Source organism: Vipera berus, assembly GCF_964194415.1.
Source record: "Vipera berus genome assembly, chromosome: Z".
In the NCBI taxonomy this organism is placed as follows: domain Eukaryota; kingdom Metazoa; phylum Chordata; class Lepidosauria; order Squamata; family Viperidae; genus Vipera; species Vipera berus.
The window spans coordinates 49,354,156-49,373,007 of record NC_138205.1 but is presented as its reverse complement, the minus strand read 5'-3'; the positions used below and the strand labels follow the sequence as shown (position 1 = coordinate 49,373,007).

The following is an 18,852-nucleotide window of genomic DNA, read 5'->3' as shown; positions in this document are numbered from 1 at the left end:
TTTAGAATAATTGAGATAACTATATAATGAAAATAATTACAATTAAAAAGTTTAGATCTTTTTTTAAATGAGAACCCAAACCTAGAGTGTGGAAGTAAGTTATGCACTAACTTGTATTTTATATTAAATGATTTCCAAGTTAAACTGAAGCTAACAATAGACTGTTTTTCATGTATGAGCTTATTTTACATATTGGCATATATTATCATAATAATCCTGTCATTCTTCTAATGAAGGAATTAAATCTGATTCCCAGTACAATCTATAAAATGCTATAAAGATCATATATAAGGCCAGCTTAGTCAACTTAGTGTATTTTGGAAGTTTGTCAGATTTAGCAATATTTAATGGGGGGAAAATCTCAATTTAGGAGATCTGCCTCTAAAATTTGCAAAGATATTGAAAATTTTATACATTTTTCTAATAATGTTATATACAGCCAATTAACAAAATAATCTTTAAACTAAACAAAAACCTTTAAAACAGTAGAAAAGAGACTAAAGAAGTTAATGTAATCTCCAAGTTGGTCCAAAAGGAGTGTTAATTGTAGTAAGTCTCCTTCCAGTATGTATGTATGTATGTATGTATGTATGTATGTATGTATGTATGTATGTATGTAATAACCTTGCAAATATGGTAGATTAAAACTACTTTCACCATAAAGTAGCCAAATTATTCTAGGGATTTTAGCCTTATTAACTTAATTAAAATAAAAAAAATTCTTATTAACTTATCTTTTTAAAATAGCTAATAAAAATGAATATTGGAATCCTCTTTAAAATACATCTGGCCTGAATAATTTATGATCAGCCTGGTATTTAACAAAATCTCAATACATTCACCACAGCCAAGCATTACCACAACCAGGAAGAACCACCATAAGAGACCTTGCAGAGTCCTTCCAAGCCTCATGGATGCTACCTGCTCGCTTGCTACTGCTGCTGTTTTGCAAGTTGTCAAACAGCTGATTGGCACGCTAGCTATTCCTTTTTGGCCTGCAATTATTTTTAATTTACCAATGTGGCCCTTTCACTTCTACAAGTTTTGCAAATCTGAAATATATATTACTCATATTGTAATATTTATTTTACTAACAGTAATATTATTACCATAAAGTTTAATGGAAATTTTAACATCAAGTTCTATCTATTGAATTTATATCTATACATTGGATATGTTTCATTCAGGTTACGTTGATATATTTTGAGAAATATGTAAAGCAGATATTTTATAGAAATTATTCAAATAATGAATTTAGGACCACTACTATAATCAAAAGATATAATAGAGCCTAAAAACAACAAATTAACAGTATAACCAAATTATTTTCTTTCAAAACTGTAATTAAGATGGATCAGAGGTCGTGGCTATGCTTCAAGTATCTTGGTACATCTGGACTCATGTTTCCATTTTTATATCCAATTTTAAATAAATATATATCAAGATAATTTTCTCTCTCACACGCACACACACACAGAGGGACAGAGAGGGGGGAGAGAAACACACTACAAGGTACATCTTAACAGAAATGAAAACTCAAGTTTCCTTAAAAATAGTGATGCAGGTTTTTGTAAGAAAACAAGAAATCAGCTGGATCAGAACACAGGCACATCTAGACCAGTACCAAGTCACAAAGTGGGCAAATATGTATATTTGGAAAACTTATTAGCTTGGACTAGAGTGAGCGGATGATAAGTCCTTCCATAGTTACTTCTCAGTAGTCGACTAAGAAAACAGGAAAAAGCAATCAGATTTTCTGGCCACTTAAAACATACAGTAATCCTGCTGTTACGTTCCATAGCACTTGCCAGAGGCCCCATCAACCTACCCACGTTCCATATGATATGCCTGTGGTCCCTGCAGGCTCTGTACCACCTGCCTACAATATCCTCTGTACTCCATACTGCCTGTCTACAACATCTGTGTACTTCCTTCCACTCCTTGTATGGGACTCCTGCCTCTTCCTAATTAATGATCCATATAATTTTGGGGTTATGACAGTAGCAGGACTGCTATAGCTAAATGATGAAGTCACATGACATTGTGCTTTATGACCTTAGCAATGGAAATCCAGTCCTAATTGCCATTGTAACCTGTGGACTATCTGTACCATCTGCTGGCAGCAAATTCCACTGGTCAAGACTTTTTTGTCCTAGACTAAACCTGCTATGAATCCTATAGGACTTTTAAAATTCTATTTATAAAGTATTAAATTACTTTTCATGTCAATATTATTTTAAAATGTAACTACCCATAAATATCACTATCGTATAGTTTGTATGAATGATCAGACAAAACTAGTTATATGGGTGCATTTTCATACATGTAAAAACAGCTAGATTCTTCTTTTAAAGCAATTACTTAAATCTTGCAAAGGACAATCAGTTTTAGTCCTTTGAAGAGATGTTAATTGATCTTATTAAATTCATTTTTCACATGCTTGTACAATCTTAATACATATAACTTAGTTAAAGAACAAACAAAAGTACACTACAGTATTTTCAAGTTAAAGGCAAATCATGTTTTCTTTTATACGAAAACTGATTGTCAGTTATGAAGAATTATTATTATAATTAACAGTATTAGGACATGTTATCTATTTTTGAATTTTGATGGGTGACATCAGATTTCATCTCAACTCTGGCAAGATGGAATGGTTTTGGGGCCACCTGGATCTGGAAATGTACTTTCTTTAGTTTTGGATATGGTGGCACTGTCTCAGACCGACTCTATCACCTGATGGTGTTGAAGGGCTTCTGGAATGTCAAAAGGAATAGAGCTAATCTAATTTGGGGGAAAGGAATGTTCCATAAGGTGGGAACCATAGTAGAGAAAGCACATCTCTTAGGACCCACCAAATGTAGACCCACTATTGATGATACATGCCTTTTCTGCCCTATTGCTCAAGTTAATGTTAAAAACTATAGATCCCAATTCAAATATTTTGGAAAATATTTCTTTCTTGTTTATTTATGCAAAATAATCTGGGTGTCAGCACAGGGGAGGATGAATGGAAGAGCAGTAATTATCACTGGAATCTTTTATGAATAACACCTCTGTGCTGCTTGCAGTAGAGTATGTTTTTTTCTAAGGAAGTTTAAAACTTGATTTTTTTTCTGAACAGAACCTAGGCTGTTGCAATACTTTCTACTTCTCCATACTTAGATTTTTCTATTAATCCCTCTTTTAAAATCAAGCTCAAGTCCTAGTGATTAAATGAAATGTCAATATTGTTTCATTGGCAATAATTTATAACTGATTTCTCATTCTTATAGAATTCTTTTTACAACTTCCTAGTCTAGCCAACAGGATCGGGCTTTTCTGGCTTGCCACTGCTTTATTTTTTTTCAACAGTCAAGAATTATTAAGTAGCACTGTGGAATCTTCAATTGTGTTCACATTCCTCACAACTTGAATGTTTTTAATGCTGTCAATATTTGTGCAAACTAACATCGTTACAAAAATGATTTGAGTTAAATTTGCACCCTATGAAAATGGAATAATGGGAAACATTATCTCAATACTTAGGATCAATATCAGTTTACAAAACATTGAGATATAATCCACCATTTTCAGAGTACTACAAATTTACTCAAAATGAACACATGTATTACCTGTACAAGCCAGATACCATCTTTTGTGTCTTCTACTAACTCATAAAAGTGCATTTCACCACTGAAGTTTGTACTGGAAACAGATTCAGAGGCTTCCTCTTCCTTGAGAGCAGAATAAAGTTCACCTTCCATAAGATCTCCTGAAAAATGAAACAAAAAGAAACATCAGTACAATAACTCTAAAGGTTATATTAGTCAAAAGGACAATGTCACAAAAAATAAATCAAGATTATAGATTATATTTTAAAAGAGCTGGGGAAAAGCTGTACGCATATATTTGTATACATCTTATTTGGTAATTATAGTGGATCTAAAGATCTGCAGATAGTCGATGACTCTTAATAATTTTATTACTCTATAAAATGTCTTCCAACATACAGTAGTGGCCAAAATTGTGGAAACCTTTTGGGAAAAGTGTGCATTTGAAGTTTGATGGCTAATAACACCACCTTTTTTTTGGAGTACCATTAAAGTATATATCAATGAAAAGATAATTTAATCAAGAATGTAATGCAATAACTTTTATGAAGGATTTGTCATTAGAATAGCAGTTATAAAGAAGAAAAGTAAAACACGTAGAAAAAATGAGATATACAAAAATTATCACCATAGAAAAAATGAGATATACAAAAAGTTAATACTTAGATGGGTAACCTTTAGCATGAATTACGGCCTTACGTCTTCCCATGGAGGGAACCAAGTCCTTTAGTTCTGCAGCTGTTATAATGTGAAACCAAGATTGAATGATTGCTTCTATTAACTGGGTTTTATTGCTGGGTCGCTTCTGACTAACAGGCTTCTTTAATCAACTCCATATATTTTCAATTGGGTTAAAGTCTGGGCTATTCCCAGGCCAATCCAGCAGTGGAAGATGATTATCTTGAGACCACTTTTTGCACACAGCAGCAACATGACACGGAACTGAATCCTGTTGAAATATAAATGCTTCATTGTCTTGGAAAAGATCATCTGCAGAAGGCTTCATTTTGGGCTCAAGTATTTCATTAATGTATTTTTGGCCATTTATATTCCCATTAATCACACAAATTCTGCCCACACCTTTTGATGTCATACAACCCCAGATCATAACACTGACTGGGTGTTTCATGGTACATGTAATGCAATCAGGATGCAAATCTTCTCTGATTCTTCTCCTTGCGTATTTTATGCCATTACTACCAAACTGGGAGATCTTGGTCTCATCACTCCAAATAACACTGTCCCATTGTTCCTCTGTCCAGGTAACATGGGTTTTAGCCCAGTTTAGTATTTTCAACCTTTGTTTGAGAGATAAAGGTGGCTTTTTTTCATGGAATTCTAGATTTTAGGCCAAATTCCCGCAGTCTGCACAGAACAGTCCTTGCACTCCACTTCACATTGTACTGCACCATTTCATCTTGTATACACCCAGATTATTTTATTTTGTCACGTAGGCACAGTCTCTTAATTCTTCTATCATCACTTGCTGTTGTGCACCTTTTCCTGCCTTTACCAGTGTGGTTTTATAGTGAGTCTCATACCTCTTCAAAAACTTAGAAATGCCACCTTTGGTTAAGTTTCCACCAATTTTTCTTCTAATTTCTTTACAACTGTAGCTTTGTTCACTTAATAATACTATTTTACATCGCTTTCTGGGTGACCAGTCAACTCTTTGCACCATTATTTTATTTTTATTATGTTTTACAAGCTCACTAAAGAACACAAAAAAACCCAACCAACTTGATCACATAACACACTGACAAATGTCCTCCTCTCAGCTTCAATACATGACATCAATAACTGAATCCTACTGGCCTGATTGGCTCATTGCCAAAACAGAATGACACCTGATTGGCCCTCTACACACTCATGCTCACTGGCTACAATCAGATGAAGGAAAGCTACCTGATATCAAGCAAGTTGTGCTTCCTTTTTCTGGTTATTTGGCTATAACTTTTCATAGAATACAGATAATTGAACAAATGGTGTTGCATTACATTCTTGATTAAATTATCTTTCCATTGATATATAATTTTATTGTACTACTCCAAAATAGATGGTGTTATTAACCATCAAACCTCAAATTTCAAACGTCAATTTCCCATCATCCTGTGCGCTCCCACAGGGAGCGCCTCCTCAGGGTACCGCCGGTCAAGGATTGCCGACGGGCGATCCACAGGGGGAGGGCGTTCTCTGTGGGCGCGCCTGCCCTATGGAATCAACTGCCAACAGAACTCTGGACTGCCCCCGACCTTCGTTCATTTCGCCGGGACCTAAAAACCTGGCTCTTTGAGCTATCTGGTCTGGACTGAGGGGTTTAATGTTTTTAAATTGTGATTTAATTTTTGTGGCTAGACTTAATTTAATTTATTTTAATTTTATATTGGATTGTTTTTAATTTTTGCCTTGTAAACCGCCCTGAGTCCTTTGGGAATAGGGCGGTATATAAACCAAATAAATGAATGAATGAATGAATGAATGAATGAATGAATGTACACTTTTCCCAAAAGGTTTCCACAATTTTGGCCATTACTGTAAGGCAGGGCAGTGAGATTCAGGTTGGGAGAGGGACTTACGCATGTCTTTCCTCCCAATTTGGGTAGATTGAATGTATTTATTTAGTAAATTTATATAACTATCCATATGGGTTTGTATTAACACAGTGTACTTCAAAACCTCTTTGGTTAGTCAATCTGGTTTAGACATGAAATTTGAGTCATTTTACTGAAAAATTTCATCCTAGGAAAGGGACAGTTCTGTTTCATTCATTCAGATTGCAGATGATGGGAGCATACCCATATTTAACAACAGGTGGACTCAACTTATCTATCTATTCCAGAAAGAACCTTTCTCCTGAAGCAATTACACCTAGATACCTTGAAACTAAGGTAGAAAGGATGGACATTCCAGGAAGGGAGGGATTGAGCATGTTATGGGTTTGTGAGAAACACCTGAAGGAGAAAATAAATCATAAAACAACTTGGCCTGACAAAATGGCTTCAAAGATGCTTCAATGTTTAGCCAAATGTTTGAAGCTAAAAAAATTCAAGTAACTTACTAAGTGCTGAAACTACAAACCCAGGGAGTTCCCAAGTACTGGAAAAGAGGGAGTACTGGCTTCCTCTGAAGGGAGAGGGAAGGAGTACCGGCTCCCTCTGTAGTACTGGCTCAGCATCAAGCTTGCAGACAAAATAAACGAAAGATTAAAAATACAAGTTTGCTATGAGTAAGTGTTTAGGTGGGTCTGTTGCTAAGGGATGTTATCTTTTTCCTTGTAAACAAGATCACAATATAAACTTTCCCTCTCCTCCTCTCAGGGGTCAGAACTTTGTACTCTATCCCATATGCAGCTGAAAAAACTTGGCTCAAGAAGATTGTGTGTCTCCACTGGTCAATTAGGTCAAGGGATACTCTTATTCACATCCTGCTACAATAAGGAAATTCTAGTGAATGAGATTAGTACCTTTTCATTTTATGATTTGCTATCTCTTTTTATGTTACCAAGATGATAATTACTTCAAACATCAACAATAATTTATATTATTCTGTAAACTAGAATTTTAGTAAAAAAAAAATCCAAACCTTTATGGGCAGTAAGGCTAAAATCAATGTTCCAGAAAAAATTAATCAATGTTTAGCCCTTCACAGAATCAGAGGCCAATTCTTAGGAATACTACCTTTAATAATATATGGGTTAGTTCTTCCTATCCTGTGTCCTTTTCTTTGCAATTTTCCTTGCTGAGATAAATCCCTTTAGGTTCCCCACATACTGCAGATGAAATGGGTCATGGTCTGGAGGCAGAGATTTTTGTGGTGAACCACACTGTTCAAGAGTCTTTTCCCAAAGACTATGCCACCAGTCCATATAGTTGCTGCCTATATTTTTACAGTATTACATTTTTAAAAAGTTTTATTGTATTATGAGTCTTGATTCTGTTTCATTGTAAATTGTTTCAAGTTGTTTAGATTTGGCAGTATGTAAATAAATAAATATAGGGACGCGGTGGCTCAGTGGGTTAGGACGCTGAGCTTGTCGATCAGAAGGTCGGCAGTTTGGCGGGTCGAATCCCGAGTGCCGCGTAACAGAGTGAGCGCCTGTTACTCGTCCCAGCTTCTGCCCACCTAGCAGTTCGAAAGCACGTAAAAATGCAAGTAGAAAAATAGGGACCACTCCGGTGGGAAGGTAACAGCGTTCCGTGCGCCTTTGGCGTCTAGTCATGCCGGCCACATGACCACGGAGACGTCCTCGGACAAACGCTGGCTCTTCGGCTATGAAACGGAGATGAGCACCGGCCCCTAGAGTCGGAAACGACTAGCACGCATGTGCGGGGGAACCTTTACCTTTACTTTACCTAAATAAATAAATAAACCTTTATTTTGTTTTCCATGAAATAATCCCAAATCTTAGGGGGTAACATAGCATGATAGCAAAATATATGAGTTCTACATTCAAATATCAATCTAGACATGAACCTAATTGGTAGCTTTAAGCCACCTTCTCTTGGCCTTAATCCCATCCATCTCTAGTACAGAATAAAATTAAGTTAAATGACAGAAAATATTTGCATTAGGCAAAGAACATGTGAATAAAAATATTAAGTTTCAAGTAAGAAAAGGTAAGAAAAAGCCTCACAGCAGCTCCTTGCTCATTAAGAAGATTGTCATGCCTTGTCATTCCACTATTTGTTAAATGAACAAATATATAGTGAACATGTCAGTTACATAATCACTTGAGCCTATGAGTAATTCCAGATAGAGGGCTTCTAATTTCATCTATCATAATGCATTATGCAGCTATTCCATCTTTCTCTGGACAAGAAGTTTATAAATAGAGGACAGCATCTGGAGAAATGGTTCCCAGTTTGTAGTCTATGGACTACTGGTGATCCATGAGAGTACTGCAGATGGTCCATGGCTTGGCAGCACAAGTAATGTAATATTATCATCTCTACTGGGAGGCCTACAACAGATAAATGTATTGTGATGAGTACAATGCATCTATGAGTGTGCAGATTACAAATGCAATTTCTACTAATTTAAATAACTTTTAAATACACATTAAATTCCTATTAGACAGGCTATATTAAAGGTTTTTGCTTGCTTGATGGCCTGCAAAAGCTTTAGATGATGATACAGTGGTGGTGGGAACAGGTTGTGAATTACATATCTTGACCTTTTTAATTATTCAGAGAAATTTAAAATTAAATAAGGCATGGTGATTTTATAATAAAGCTCTCATCTAGAAGTAATCTATATCCTTTCAGTGTGTGTGCAAAGTAATAAAACTGTTAAACAAGCCCAAGAATTTTAACATTCTACATTATTGAACCATCCCCTAAAATCTGTTCCAGCATTCCTGTTTCACCATGTGAAAAATCCTACATTAGCTTGTACTTTATGTTGATGGAAGGGAGGAAATAAAACAATCTACATGGAATTTCTTGACAGTAATGAAATTGCTGTAGAGCAAGGAAACTGTAAACTGAGCTTTAACACTATATATTATTTCATGAACATGAGTTTACAAACATACTTTCCTTCCTCATTTAAATATAAATGAGGCTCATTTAAATATAAATGAGGAATTATTCAATAATCTAAATAGATATATAATATTAGGTAAATTATCCACAAAGGCAATAATTATATTAAATGTGTTACCTGTAATAATTACATCAGCAGCTCACCATTTGTATCTCAAAAATATTCAAAGGAAATCACAATATTTAAGGCTATTCAGGTGTCAGAGAAGACTTTTATTTTCCTTCTGTGTAATTAAAAGGTTGAGCAACATACTTGTATTTTCTACAATTTAAGGCCTTATAACATTCTTTATAATAGTAAATAGTAACAAAGGACACTGGAAATCAAAAGTTACTGTGTGAACAAAAGAAGTGTTCCAGATTATATCCACTCTGTGCCATTCCTCCTGCCTCTCACAGCCAGTCAGCATTCCACAGCTCCGATAATACCTAGTGTCCATTGGATTGTATTGGGATTTTCTAGTGATTTTTTTCAATATTTTGTGCACTTTTGTTCTTCTGATAAATTCCTTATCTGGGTATATACTCAACAATCATACCCATAGTCTTAACAGAAATAGGGTACTGTAATTAAGAGTTACAATATTATGCAATAGGGAATTCTCCAATTCTCCAGTTTAGGATATTTCCTTTAATTCCTCTTTCCTGATGGCTTTTCACCCCTCCTTACTAGAGGGTTCAATATGTATGTGACATCTATTTCAGTGCTTTTAAAAATACATTTTTCTACTTATATGCATTGATATTCCAAAGCCTAGCAAAAGCTTTCTGTTGTAGACGGTGCTCACAGATATTTGAATTCACTATTATTATATATGGCTATAAATTTCATTGCATAATACCGGTATATATGAAAGACAGAACTAAGTATACCATAGAAAATTATTCCATACAGCTCTATCTATTCCAGCTATTCTATGCTATTTTTAAGAGTAGATAATACTGGACTATGAATGGCAGTAGCAGAAATATGTATAAAATTTGATAAATTGTCTTATTGCAACATATGGTTCACTTTTATTTTTGCAACATGGCGAAGTTCAGACTACATAAAATTATTAAACTAGGATCTAAATTAAGTTACGCTTTTTATATTGAGAGAATATCTGCAAGATATCTTACCTTTCAATTTTTATACATCATTTAGAAAAGGTTATACACTTTGTGAAATACAATAAAAAACCTTGGTTGAAATATCTGACCTGGCCTATTTCATTATTTTTATTTATTCATTCATAAATCATATTTCTAAGGCCATCTGATTCCAGATGAATCTGGGTACAATCAATAATAACTAAATATAAAGGCTATTAGTCATAGGAAACACAATGATTAACACTGGGGAAACAATCCATTCCAAGCTTTTGTTGTTGTTGTTAGTTGCGAAGTCATGTCTGACCTATCGCAACCCCATGGACAACGTTCCTCCAGGCATTCCTGTCCTCTATCATTTTCTGGAGTTCATTTAGGCTCACGCCTACTGCTTCAGTGACTCCATCCAGCCACCTCATTCTCTGTCGTCCCCTTCTCCTCTTGCCCTCAACCTTTCCCAGCATTAGGCTCTTCTCCAGTGATTCCTTCCTTCTCATAAGGTGGCCAAAGTATTTGAGTTTCAACTTCAGGATCTGGCCTTCTAAAGAGCAGTCAGGGTTGATCTCCTCTAGGACTGACCGGTTTGATTGCCTTGCAGTCCAAGGGACTCGCAGGAGTATTCTCCAGCACCATAGTTCAAAGGCCTCAATTGTTTAGCGCTCAGACTTTCTTATGGTCCAACTTTCACAGCCATACATTGCAACTGGGAAGACCATAGCCTTGACTATACGCACTTTTGTTGGCAAGGTGATGTCTCTGCTTTTTAGTGTGCTGTCTAGATTTGCCATGGCTTTCCTCCCCAGAAGCAAGTGTCTTTTAATTTCTTGGCTGCAGTCCCCGTCTGCGGTGATCTTCCAACCCAGGAAAACGAAATCTGTCACTACCTCCATTTCTTCCCCATCTATTTGCCAGGAATTGAGAGGGCCGGATGCCATGATCTTGGTTTTCTTAATGTTTAGTTTCAACCCAACTTTTGCACTCTCCTTCTTCACTTCCAACAAGAGGCTCTTTAGTTCTTTTTCACTTTCTGCCATTAGAGTGGTATCATCATTCCTAGCTTTACATGTATAGAATTATTCAAATCTTCCTTGAACCATTTATTTGTTTAAAGGTCAATCTTACTGTTAACTGAACGTAAGCCATTTACTAACCTTATTTGTATATAAGGAAATCTATTTCAGGACTTCTGGTTTGCCATGCAGCAGCCATGGACGGCTGGGAAACTCTCTCTCTCTCTCCCCTGTTCAGTTTCAGATCACTGGGGGCCGAAAAGGCCAAAAGTCGCCCCGAAGAGGTGACCAGCAAGGAGGGGCTCTCGCTGGATCCGCGGGAGAGCAGCAACTGTCCCGTTGGATCTGGCAATCTCTCCAAATCGGCAGATGAAAGGACCGGCCATAAAAATATGCCTCGTCCCTAGGCTTCAGACAGCCGAAGCCACACTCACCATCTGGCAACTTCAAAGCAACATGGAAAGGACTAGGTGAGATCTACGTCTCTTAAATCCTAATTGCTTTTTTGTACCTATTCAAGCTGCTAAAGTACTTTCCCCCCTGTGGAGAGGGAAGGGGGATTTTAGCCCTCCCTCTAGAAACAGCGGCTATTGAATATAAAGGGGAGCTTTTTTGTAAACGTTAATTGGATCCCAATTGGAACTTTATTTCCTAAAGCTTGTGGATTAAAAGATTTTTGATTATCTACTTTTTACTTTCTATTTTTATTTGAAAGTCTGGGTTTTTCCTCTTAAAATAGAAGAAACCCCCCCAGAAAGGATTGAAATAACTTTGAGATTTAAAGGAATTCCTTAAACTCTGGAGTGACATCTTGTGGCTAAACCTGAAATTGCAATTTATTATTCTTAAAGAAGAGAGACTTGGCTGACAGTTCAGAAAATAAGATAAGACTCATGTGACCTTGAACACCAGCTGTGAGAGTTTTAGCTCTGTTATTTATTTACTGGGGGGAAAAAACTGTAAAAGTTTTCAATTCAACTCATCACTATGGAAGACCAGGAACAGACCTTTTCTATGGAAGAAATGCAAAAAAAAATTCTGCTATATTGAAAAATAACTTTTTCTTAATTCCTCATTCAAAGAAGCATAACTACAGTCTTAATAGGAACCCTTGAGCATTGCTTCTAAATTAGAAGCCACTAAATACGAAGTCAACTTCCACCTAGAATTAATCCGGGATGATCTAATTGTATATCACAAAAATCTAGATTAACGAAGGAGGGACTTTGTACAGCAAATATATGATATGCTACGATCTATTAGGACTTTATTTCACTTTCCAAAGGCTCTTCAATTTGAAGGTATGTATCAGATCACTGACTCTTGAAATAACCGAATAGACACAATATAATAACACAATACTTAGTCTGCAGTCTGTGCAAATTTTCCTGCTGATTTGGGTCCTGAGTCCCAGAATGCTATTTTCCTAGAAAGGAGTCACTATCTGTGCCAAATTGGTTTTATGTTTTCATGACACCCATCAAAGGTCAATTATATCTAGACTTTCAAATTGGATAGTGAGGATTTTGTGCTGCGCAGGAATATGTTAAGAGTGGATGGGTGTGCAATTTAAGCCAATTTTATTTTCATGTATACATAATTATCAGATGTATTATACTTACAGAAAACCTAGATTCAACTTCTTCTTTTAGAAGATTTAGGTGAAAAACTGGACAGAATGAGCTGATATGTGATATGAATTGGATTGGATGTAAGCCTATAAAATGAACTTCACTATAGTCAAGTTGGAGATATTGACACTCAATTGACAGGAAAATGGGCTCTGATTTGTGATCAGTGGTACATTATCACATTTTCAAATGTTTCTCTTTAGACTTCCACTATACTATCCATGTACCATTACTCAAAATGTCCTTTTATTTCTGTGGTTTTAGCCCATAAGATCATAGCCATGTAAAATACATTTGAGAATAAGAAGGTTGATTGTAAGTCTTTTCCTTCCTTAATATTATGTATCTAACTTGAACTCTAATCATAGCTGAAAAGCAGGATATGTATATAATAAATAAAAATATTCCATGCATAAAATTCCCTAAACATGTGTTACCATTAAGCCGAATACCATTCTATAAGATATATGTTTACATAAAGAATTGGCTATGTAGTGTTGACATATTTGTGAATAAGCTTTTTAGAAGTATAGGATATAATAGATATAATCAGAATTAAAATATAAAACATGGATTGAAAGCATATCTCAGTAAAGCGATAGAATACATGTATTAAGAGGGCAAAAGTCCAACCATGCATATTTTCAAGTAAGAATCTGACAGAAATCTCTTCCCTCGGTATGTTATTACTTCATCACTGTCAATCATTGTGGCTCTTGATTACATGCCAAAATGTACAGTAATAAAAATATGGTCTCCCGAGATATAAATAGTTGCTCAATCTGAGCTAGATGCTACCAGTGGCTGTTCCTCATAATTGTGTTCTTGTAAATTATTCTCTCCTAGTTCTGAGGAAATAAATCCTAATCTTATTTTTAGCTAGAGAGTGGTACTGTCCTCATAGTTTTAATGTGAACAAGTTAAAGAAAGCAATTGAAGGATTTCCCTGAAGGATTCATTTACCCTGCTATCAAACATCAGGAACCCACAAGAAAAATATTCACTAGTCATGTTCTTTACTGGGGAGGAGATAGCTTAGCGGCAGATGGCTAAGTGGCCATCCATCAAACTTTACTCTGCTTCTGCTTATTCACAGAAAAAAATGACTTTTTGTGTGTCTCTCCAGCAGCTGACATCAAAATGGACATGAAATGATCAGGTGTACCTTTACAGCCTAAGTAGCCAGTGTGAGCTGGGTAGATCCTATTCCCAACTGTATCATCTTCAGCATCATGAATGAGGTGTTGTACACAATTTGTACAGCAAAATTTGTGAGAAGAAAAACACTGTTTTAGATCTAGAATAGGCATGTCAAACTTGTAATGTCACATGATGTTGCGCGACGTATACGACTTTTTCCCCAGTGCCAGCAATGGGGTGGGCATGGTTCAGGATGATGCATCTGGCCCACGGGCCGGCAGTTTGACATGCCTGATCTAGAACAACTAAATACAAATTTGGCTGCCTCCAGAGTAGACTGGGTATAAAATCAATGCAATTACTTTTATTAAGTTAGTAAGAACACTTTGTGCTGCTGTTGGTGGGATATGAAAAGCCTTTATTATAAGGCAGGAAGGTTCTAATATTGTTGAATAAAGGACTAAATACCAGGCACTCAAAACAGTAGTCTATGCAACTCAAAGAGAGATATATGTAACTTCTGTGAAAATATCTCATAGTTTTCCTGGTCTATTGAAATGATGCATAAGGCTATGTTACCCACAATGTATTGACTAATTTATGCTATTATATCTACAGCTGCACTAACAAACTTGAAGCATGAAAGTATGCTTGCAAGGAGAAGGTATTTGCTTTAAAGTGATTACAGACAGTCCTTGACTTATGACAATTGTCCAAAATTTCTATTGCTAAGTGAATTTATGACAGTTTTCCCCAGAGATATTAAATGAATAATTGCAGTTGTTATGTTAGTTACATGGTTGTTAAGTGAATTTGGCTTCCCCAATGATTTTGCTTGGCATAAGGTTGCAAAAGATGATCACATAACCCTGGGATACTGCATACATCATAAATATGAGTCAGTTGCCAAGTGTCTGAATTTTGATCATGTGATCATGGGGATGCTGCAATGGTCATTAAGTCACTTTTTTCAGTGCCACTGTAATTTTGAATGGTCACTAAAAAAATTGTTAAGTCAAGGACTACCTGTACATCTTCAACACATTTCTCACTGCTCAAAAGTATTCAAGCAAACTAATGTACACTTTTTAAAGATTTGTATTTTATTAATTACAGATAGTCCTTAAGTTACAGCCACAATTGAGCCCAAAATTTGTTAAGTGAGTTTTACCCCATTTTATGACCTTTCTTGCCTCAGTTGTTGAGTGAATCAATGCAACTGATGTTAGTAACCTGGTTGTTACGTGAATCTTATTTCTCCATTGACTTTGCTTGTCAGAAGACTGCAGAGTGGGATGACACGACCCTGGGACACTGCGACCATCATAAATATGAACCAGTTGCCAAGCAACTTAATTTTGATAACATGATCGTGGGGATGCTGCAAATATCATAAGTCAATTTTTTTCAGTGCCACTGTAACTTTGAATAGTCACAAAATGAACTGTTGTAAGTTGAGGCCTACCCGTACATTAGAATAGGGTTTTTTTTGATAAAAGCTTTTTAATTAATAGCAAAACTTAGTAGTATATTTAAACACATTTTCTGAATATCATTGAATTTAATGGACTTAAATATGAACAGTTTGCTTGCAATGAGAACTTGAGCATTTATTTTCAAGGGATCATAGCAGTATTTCGTGAGTATTTTCACCTACATTCAGACAGAATTTCTGTCCTTTTTACTGCTGTGCAGTATGTATTTTCCCATCCTGTTGCTCCCTTGCACTCAGAGATACACTTAAATAATTCCTGTTGAGTGACAATGCATTTCAAGCCTGCGTTCATTACTAATTTTATTTAATCTTTTATTCACTCAAGGCACTTGTCACATCATAAAAATGACTGCAAATATATTTATTAAATAAAAAAATTGGGAGGGGGAGGAGAGACAGCAATATTGAAAAATAAGCCTTCATGAAGATACTGTGCTTACCTGATTTCTCAACCAGCTCTCTGACATCTTTCTTTTCCAGAAGCCCTGAGTACCCAAGTCCCCTGCATTCCAAAATGGTCTTCAGCTTTTTAAAGCTCAGTGCCACTGGGTCAACCAACTGGGTGGCAAAGAAGCCAGTTTCATACCACACAATGGCCTCAAAAAACCTGGCCAGAATAAACAAGACCAAAAAATAAAGAAGCAAGAAAAACAGTTTCAGCCACATCTTTCTTGTGTGGATTTTCGACTCTCGGAAGAGAGTCCCTCAGTCCTACAAGAGAGAAAAAGAGGAAAGTCCTGATGGAGGAAGCAAAGGGAGTCAGGCATTCTGAACACTTTGGGTCTTGTCCCTAATGTCAGGATCTTTCCCTTTTTCTCCCCCTTTGGAACACAATCCGAACCGGTTGGATGGATAGTGAATAGAAGACCTGGAGGCACCTTGGAGGAAACACTGGCACTGGCTTAAGGCAGCCAGGGAGTCACCTCTCCTTTCAGACCAGCTGATGATAAGGCAGAAATACAACTAGGTAGTGGTGGTGCAATAGAACTTTTACCATGAAAAGGTGCTTGAGGAGCGGCACCAGTAGAAGGGCTGGAGCTTTTCAGGGATGAAAAAGGATGAGCACTAAGGGGGAAGGGAATCCTGGAGGGGGGTAGCAAGAAGGGTGATTTTGCGTTAGAGATGTCAACTAGATTATGGGGGGAGGGGGTGCTCGAAAGGGAAGAGAAGACCCAAAAGTGGGATGAGAGGCACTCCTCGGTGGGGGTAGGGAGCACCGCCGAGGAAAAGGGCAGCTGGACTGAACAGGGCGAGGCACCTCGCTTATTACCCCTTCACGGGCAGACGGCGGTCCTACTTCTGCGGGGACCGCTGGCGGTGACTTGGCCGAGCTTCCGCGTGCCCCGTCGTCGTCGTCGCCTCCCCGCGGCGGAGCAGAGCCCGAGCCGGAGGAGACATAACAAGTGACGTCTACAGCCGCGGACGGCCGCAAAGGGAGGGGGAAGGGGAGGGATGTGGATCCAGAAAGCCGGAAAGGAAGAGATCTAAGCCACCCAAGCAGTTCTTCCTTCCTGGGCGATCAACTACGGCGCTCACCCCCGTGACTAACCTGGGCGTTGCTTCCCACGGGTTTGTTTACCGTCCTAAAAAACCTGGCGGTCGGTCAAGTTGGAATACGTTTTATCTTCGTTCGTTTAGCACAGGCCCTGAAGCTGGTCGTTTGCCTTTTAATCTGCCCGGGGCGATTGCTAGACTAGAGACAAACTTCCGCCCACTTTTTGCAGTGGTAGAGAAAACTGGGAGCAAAAAGGGCCGATGGAACAGTCGGCCTTCTCAGTAGGTTCTGCAGTCCCTACTAGAAAGTCGGTTTAGTCGAAAGCGGTAACCTACTAAATTTCGAGCTCTAACCGGGGCTAATGTTAATTAACATTAAAATCAATTTCCTAAGAAGAAACAATAGAACTATGTATATACCATCTCTTCCTCCCCGGAAATCTAAAGAAATATTCTTGCAAGTCAATCATCCTGTATAGCACAAATTTATAGTGTAATAGTGTCTCAAAACAGCCCACCAATGTATCCAGTATTCAAATTCTATATTGCAAGCTCATTGAACTTGTTTAAACATAGCATTAATCATTAATTTATTAAATCATAATTCACATCTTTCTAAGCCAGCAACCAGATACACATTGCATACACATTTCAATGGCTGCCTTTTTGATAAGCCTCAATCAATGAAGCCACATCACAGCTTAGCAGTAGTTGACACAAACAGGACATTGCCATTTTAACACAATTAAGAACACTGTATAGTTTTACTTGAGTGAATACAAGATGAAGACAACATTACAGACACAGCAGAAAACACTGCCAGGGCAGAATTATGCTCTGACCAGCTGTAAATAGGGAAAGGCTTTAACTCATTGATTAGTGCTATGTTTAAACTAGTTCAATGGCTTACTGGGGCACTGCTGCAGACCAGCTTCAAGATATATAAAATCTGTTAAGTACTGTCACCTATTACCCGAAAGGAAAGCCAGGTGATAGGCAACTGAACTGGTGATGATACTAAATAGTAATTTACAACTTGTTCTCAAGAGTTCTGACCATTGCAACACCCCCGTGATCACAATTTGGACAGTCAGCAACTGACTCAGGTTTCCTGAATCCACGCTATGGATTGAGTAGATTAAAAAAAAGGGTGGGGGAATTGTCAACAATAGCTAAATTTGACGAATCCACTATTGAACATTCCATACCCAGCTCAGGAGAAAAACAAACACAATCCCGCCGTGCAACCCGGAAGTAATAATCAGCTCGCGACGGAAGCTTAAACGAGGGGAGAAAGACCTAAAATAATCGCTTCCGTTTTCGAAGGCGTTTGTTAGTGGCATGTCGAAAACGGATCCATTGAGGGAAACCCCCTTTCTTGATGAAACCCTTCACAAATAGCCCGTCAAAACCTAGATCCTGTAAAACAACCCCTTTAAGAGTCTGGAAGCTCTTCGGACGCTCTCAATTCCTGCTTGAGCAAGATCAGTTTTAGCTGTCTAAGCTATTGCCTGACTTAAACGCGGAACACATGCGTGAAAAAATAGAGTTGACAGACCTTCACTTAATTTAAAAAAATTTAAAAAATAAAAAATTCAAATAACGCTTTCGATGGGGAAAAATACCTTATTGGAAAACCCCCATCATTTTACTCGTACTGGAACTGGTTTGACTTTGCTGGTAGCAGACCAACAGCATTTTTGAAAGGTTTTCCATGTATCTCATAAGCAGATGTCTTAGGGGTGAGCGGGAAATAATGAATATTCTAAGGTCCCGCAACGGTCCTCCTCAGCCTCTTCAAGGGTGTTTTCGAATCATTTTCTATTTTTAGTCGGAAACTCCAAGGTTTCCCTT

The 18,852-nt window shown here is 37.2% G+C and overlaps 1 protein-coding gene across 4 annotated transcripts in view; it reads right to left on the bottom strand.

Annotated features, from left to right (window-relative positions):
- The window catches only part of LOC308678389 (charged multivesicular body protein 3), a 45,089-nt gene extending 26,289 nt beyond the window's left edge, over positions 1-18,800 (bottom strand). For 2 of the 4 annotated variants that reach the window (XM_081345545.1, XM_081345540.1), the window contains exons 1-3: positions 16,775-16,969; positions 15,945-16,215; positions 3,615-3,754 (exon numbers count right to left, since the gene is read on the bottom strand). In XM_081345545.1, coding sequence (XP_081201671.1) covers positions 3,615-3,754; positions 15,945-16,170 — 366 coding nt within the window. In that variant the 5' untranslated portion in view covers positions 16,171-16,215; positions 16,775-16,969. Of the gene's footprint in view, positions 1-3,614; positions 3,755-15,944; positions 16,216-16,762; positions 16,970-18,623 lie in introns of those variants that run through there. The other 2 variants (XM_081345542.1, XM_081345541.1) reach the window with 2 other exon arrangements.
- Positions 18,801-18,852: the final 52 nt, after the last annotated feature.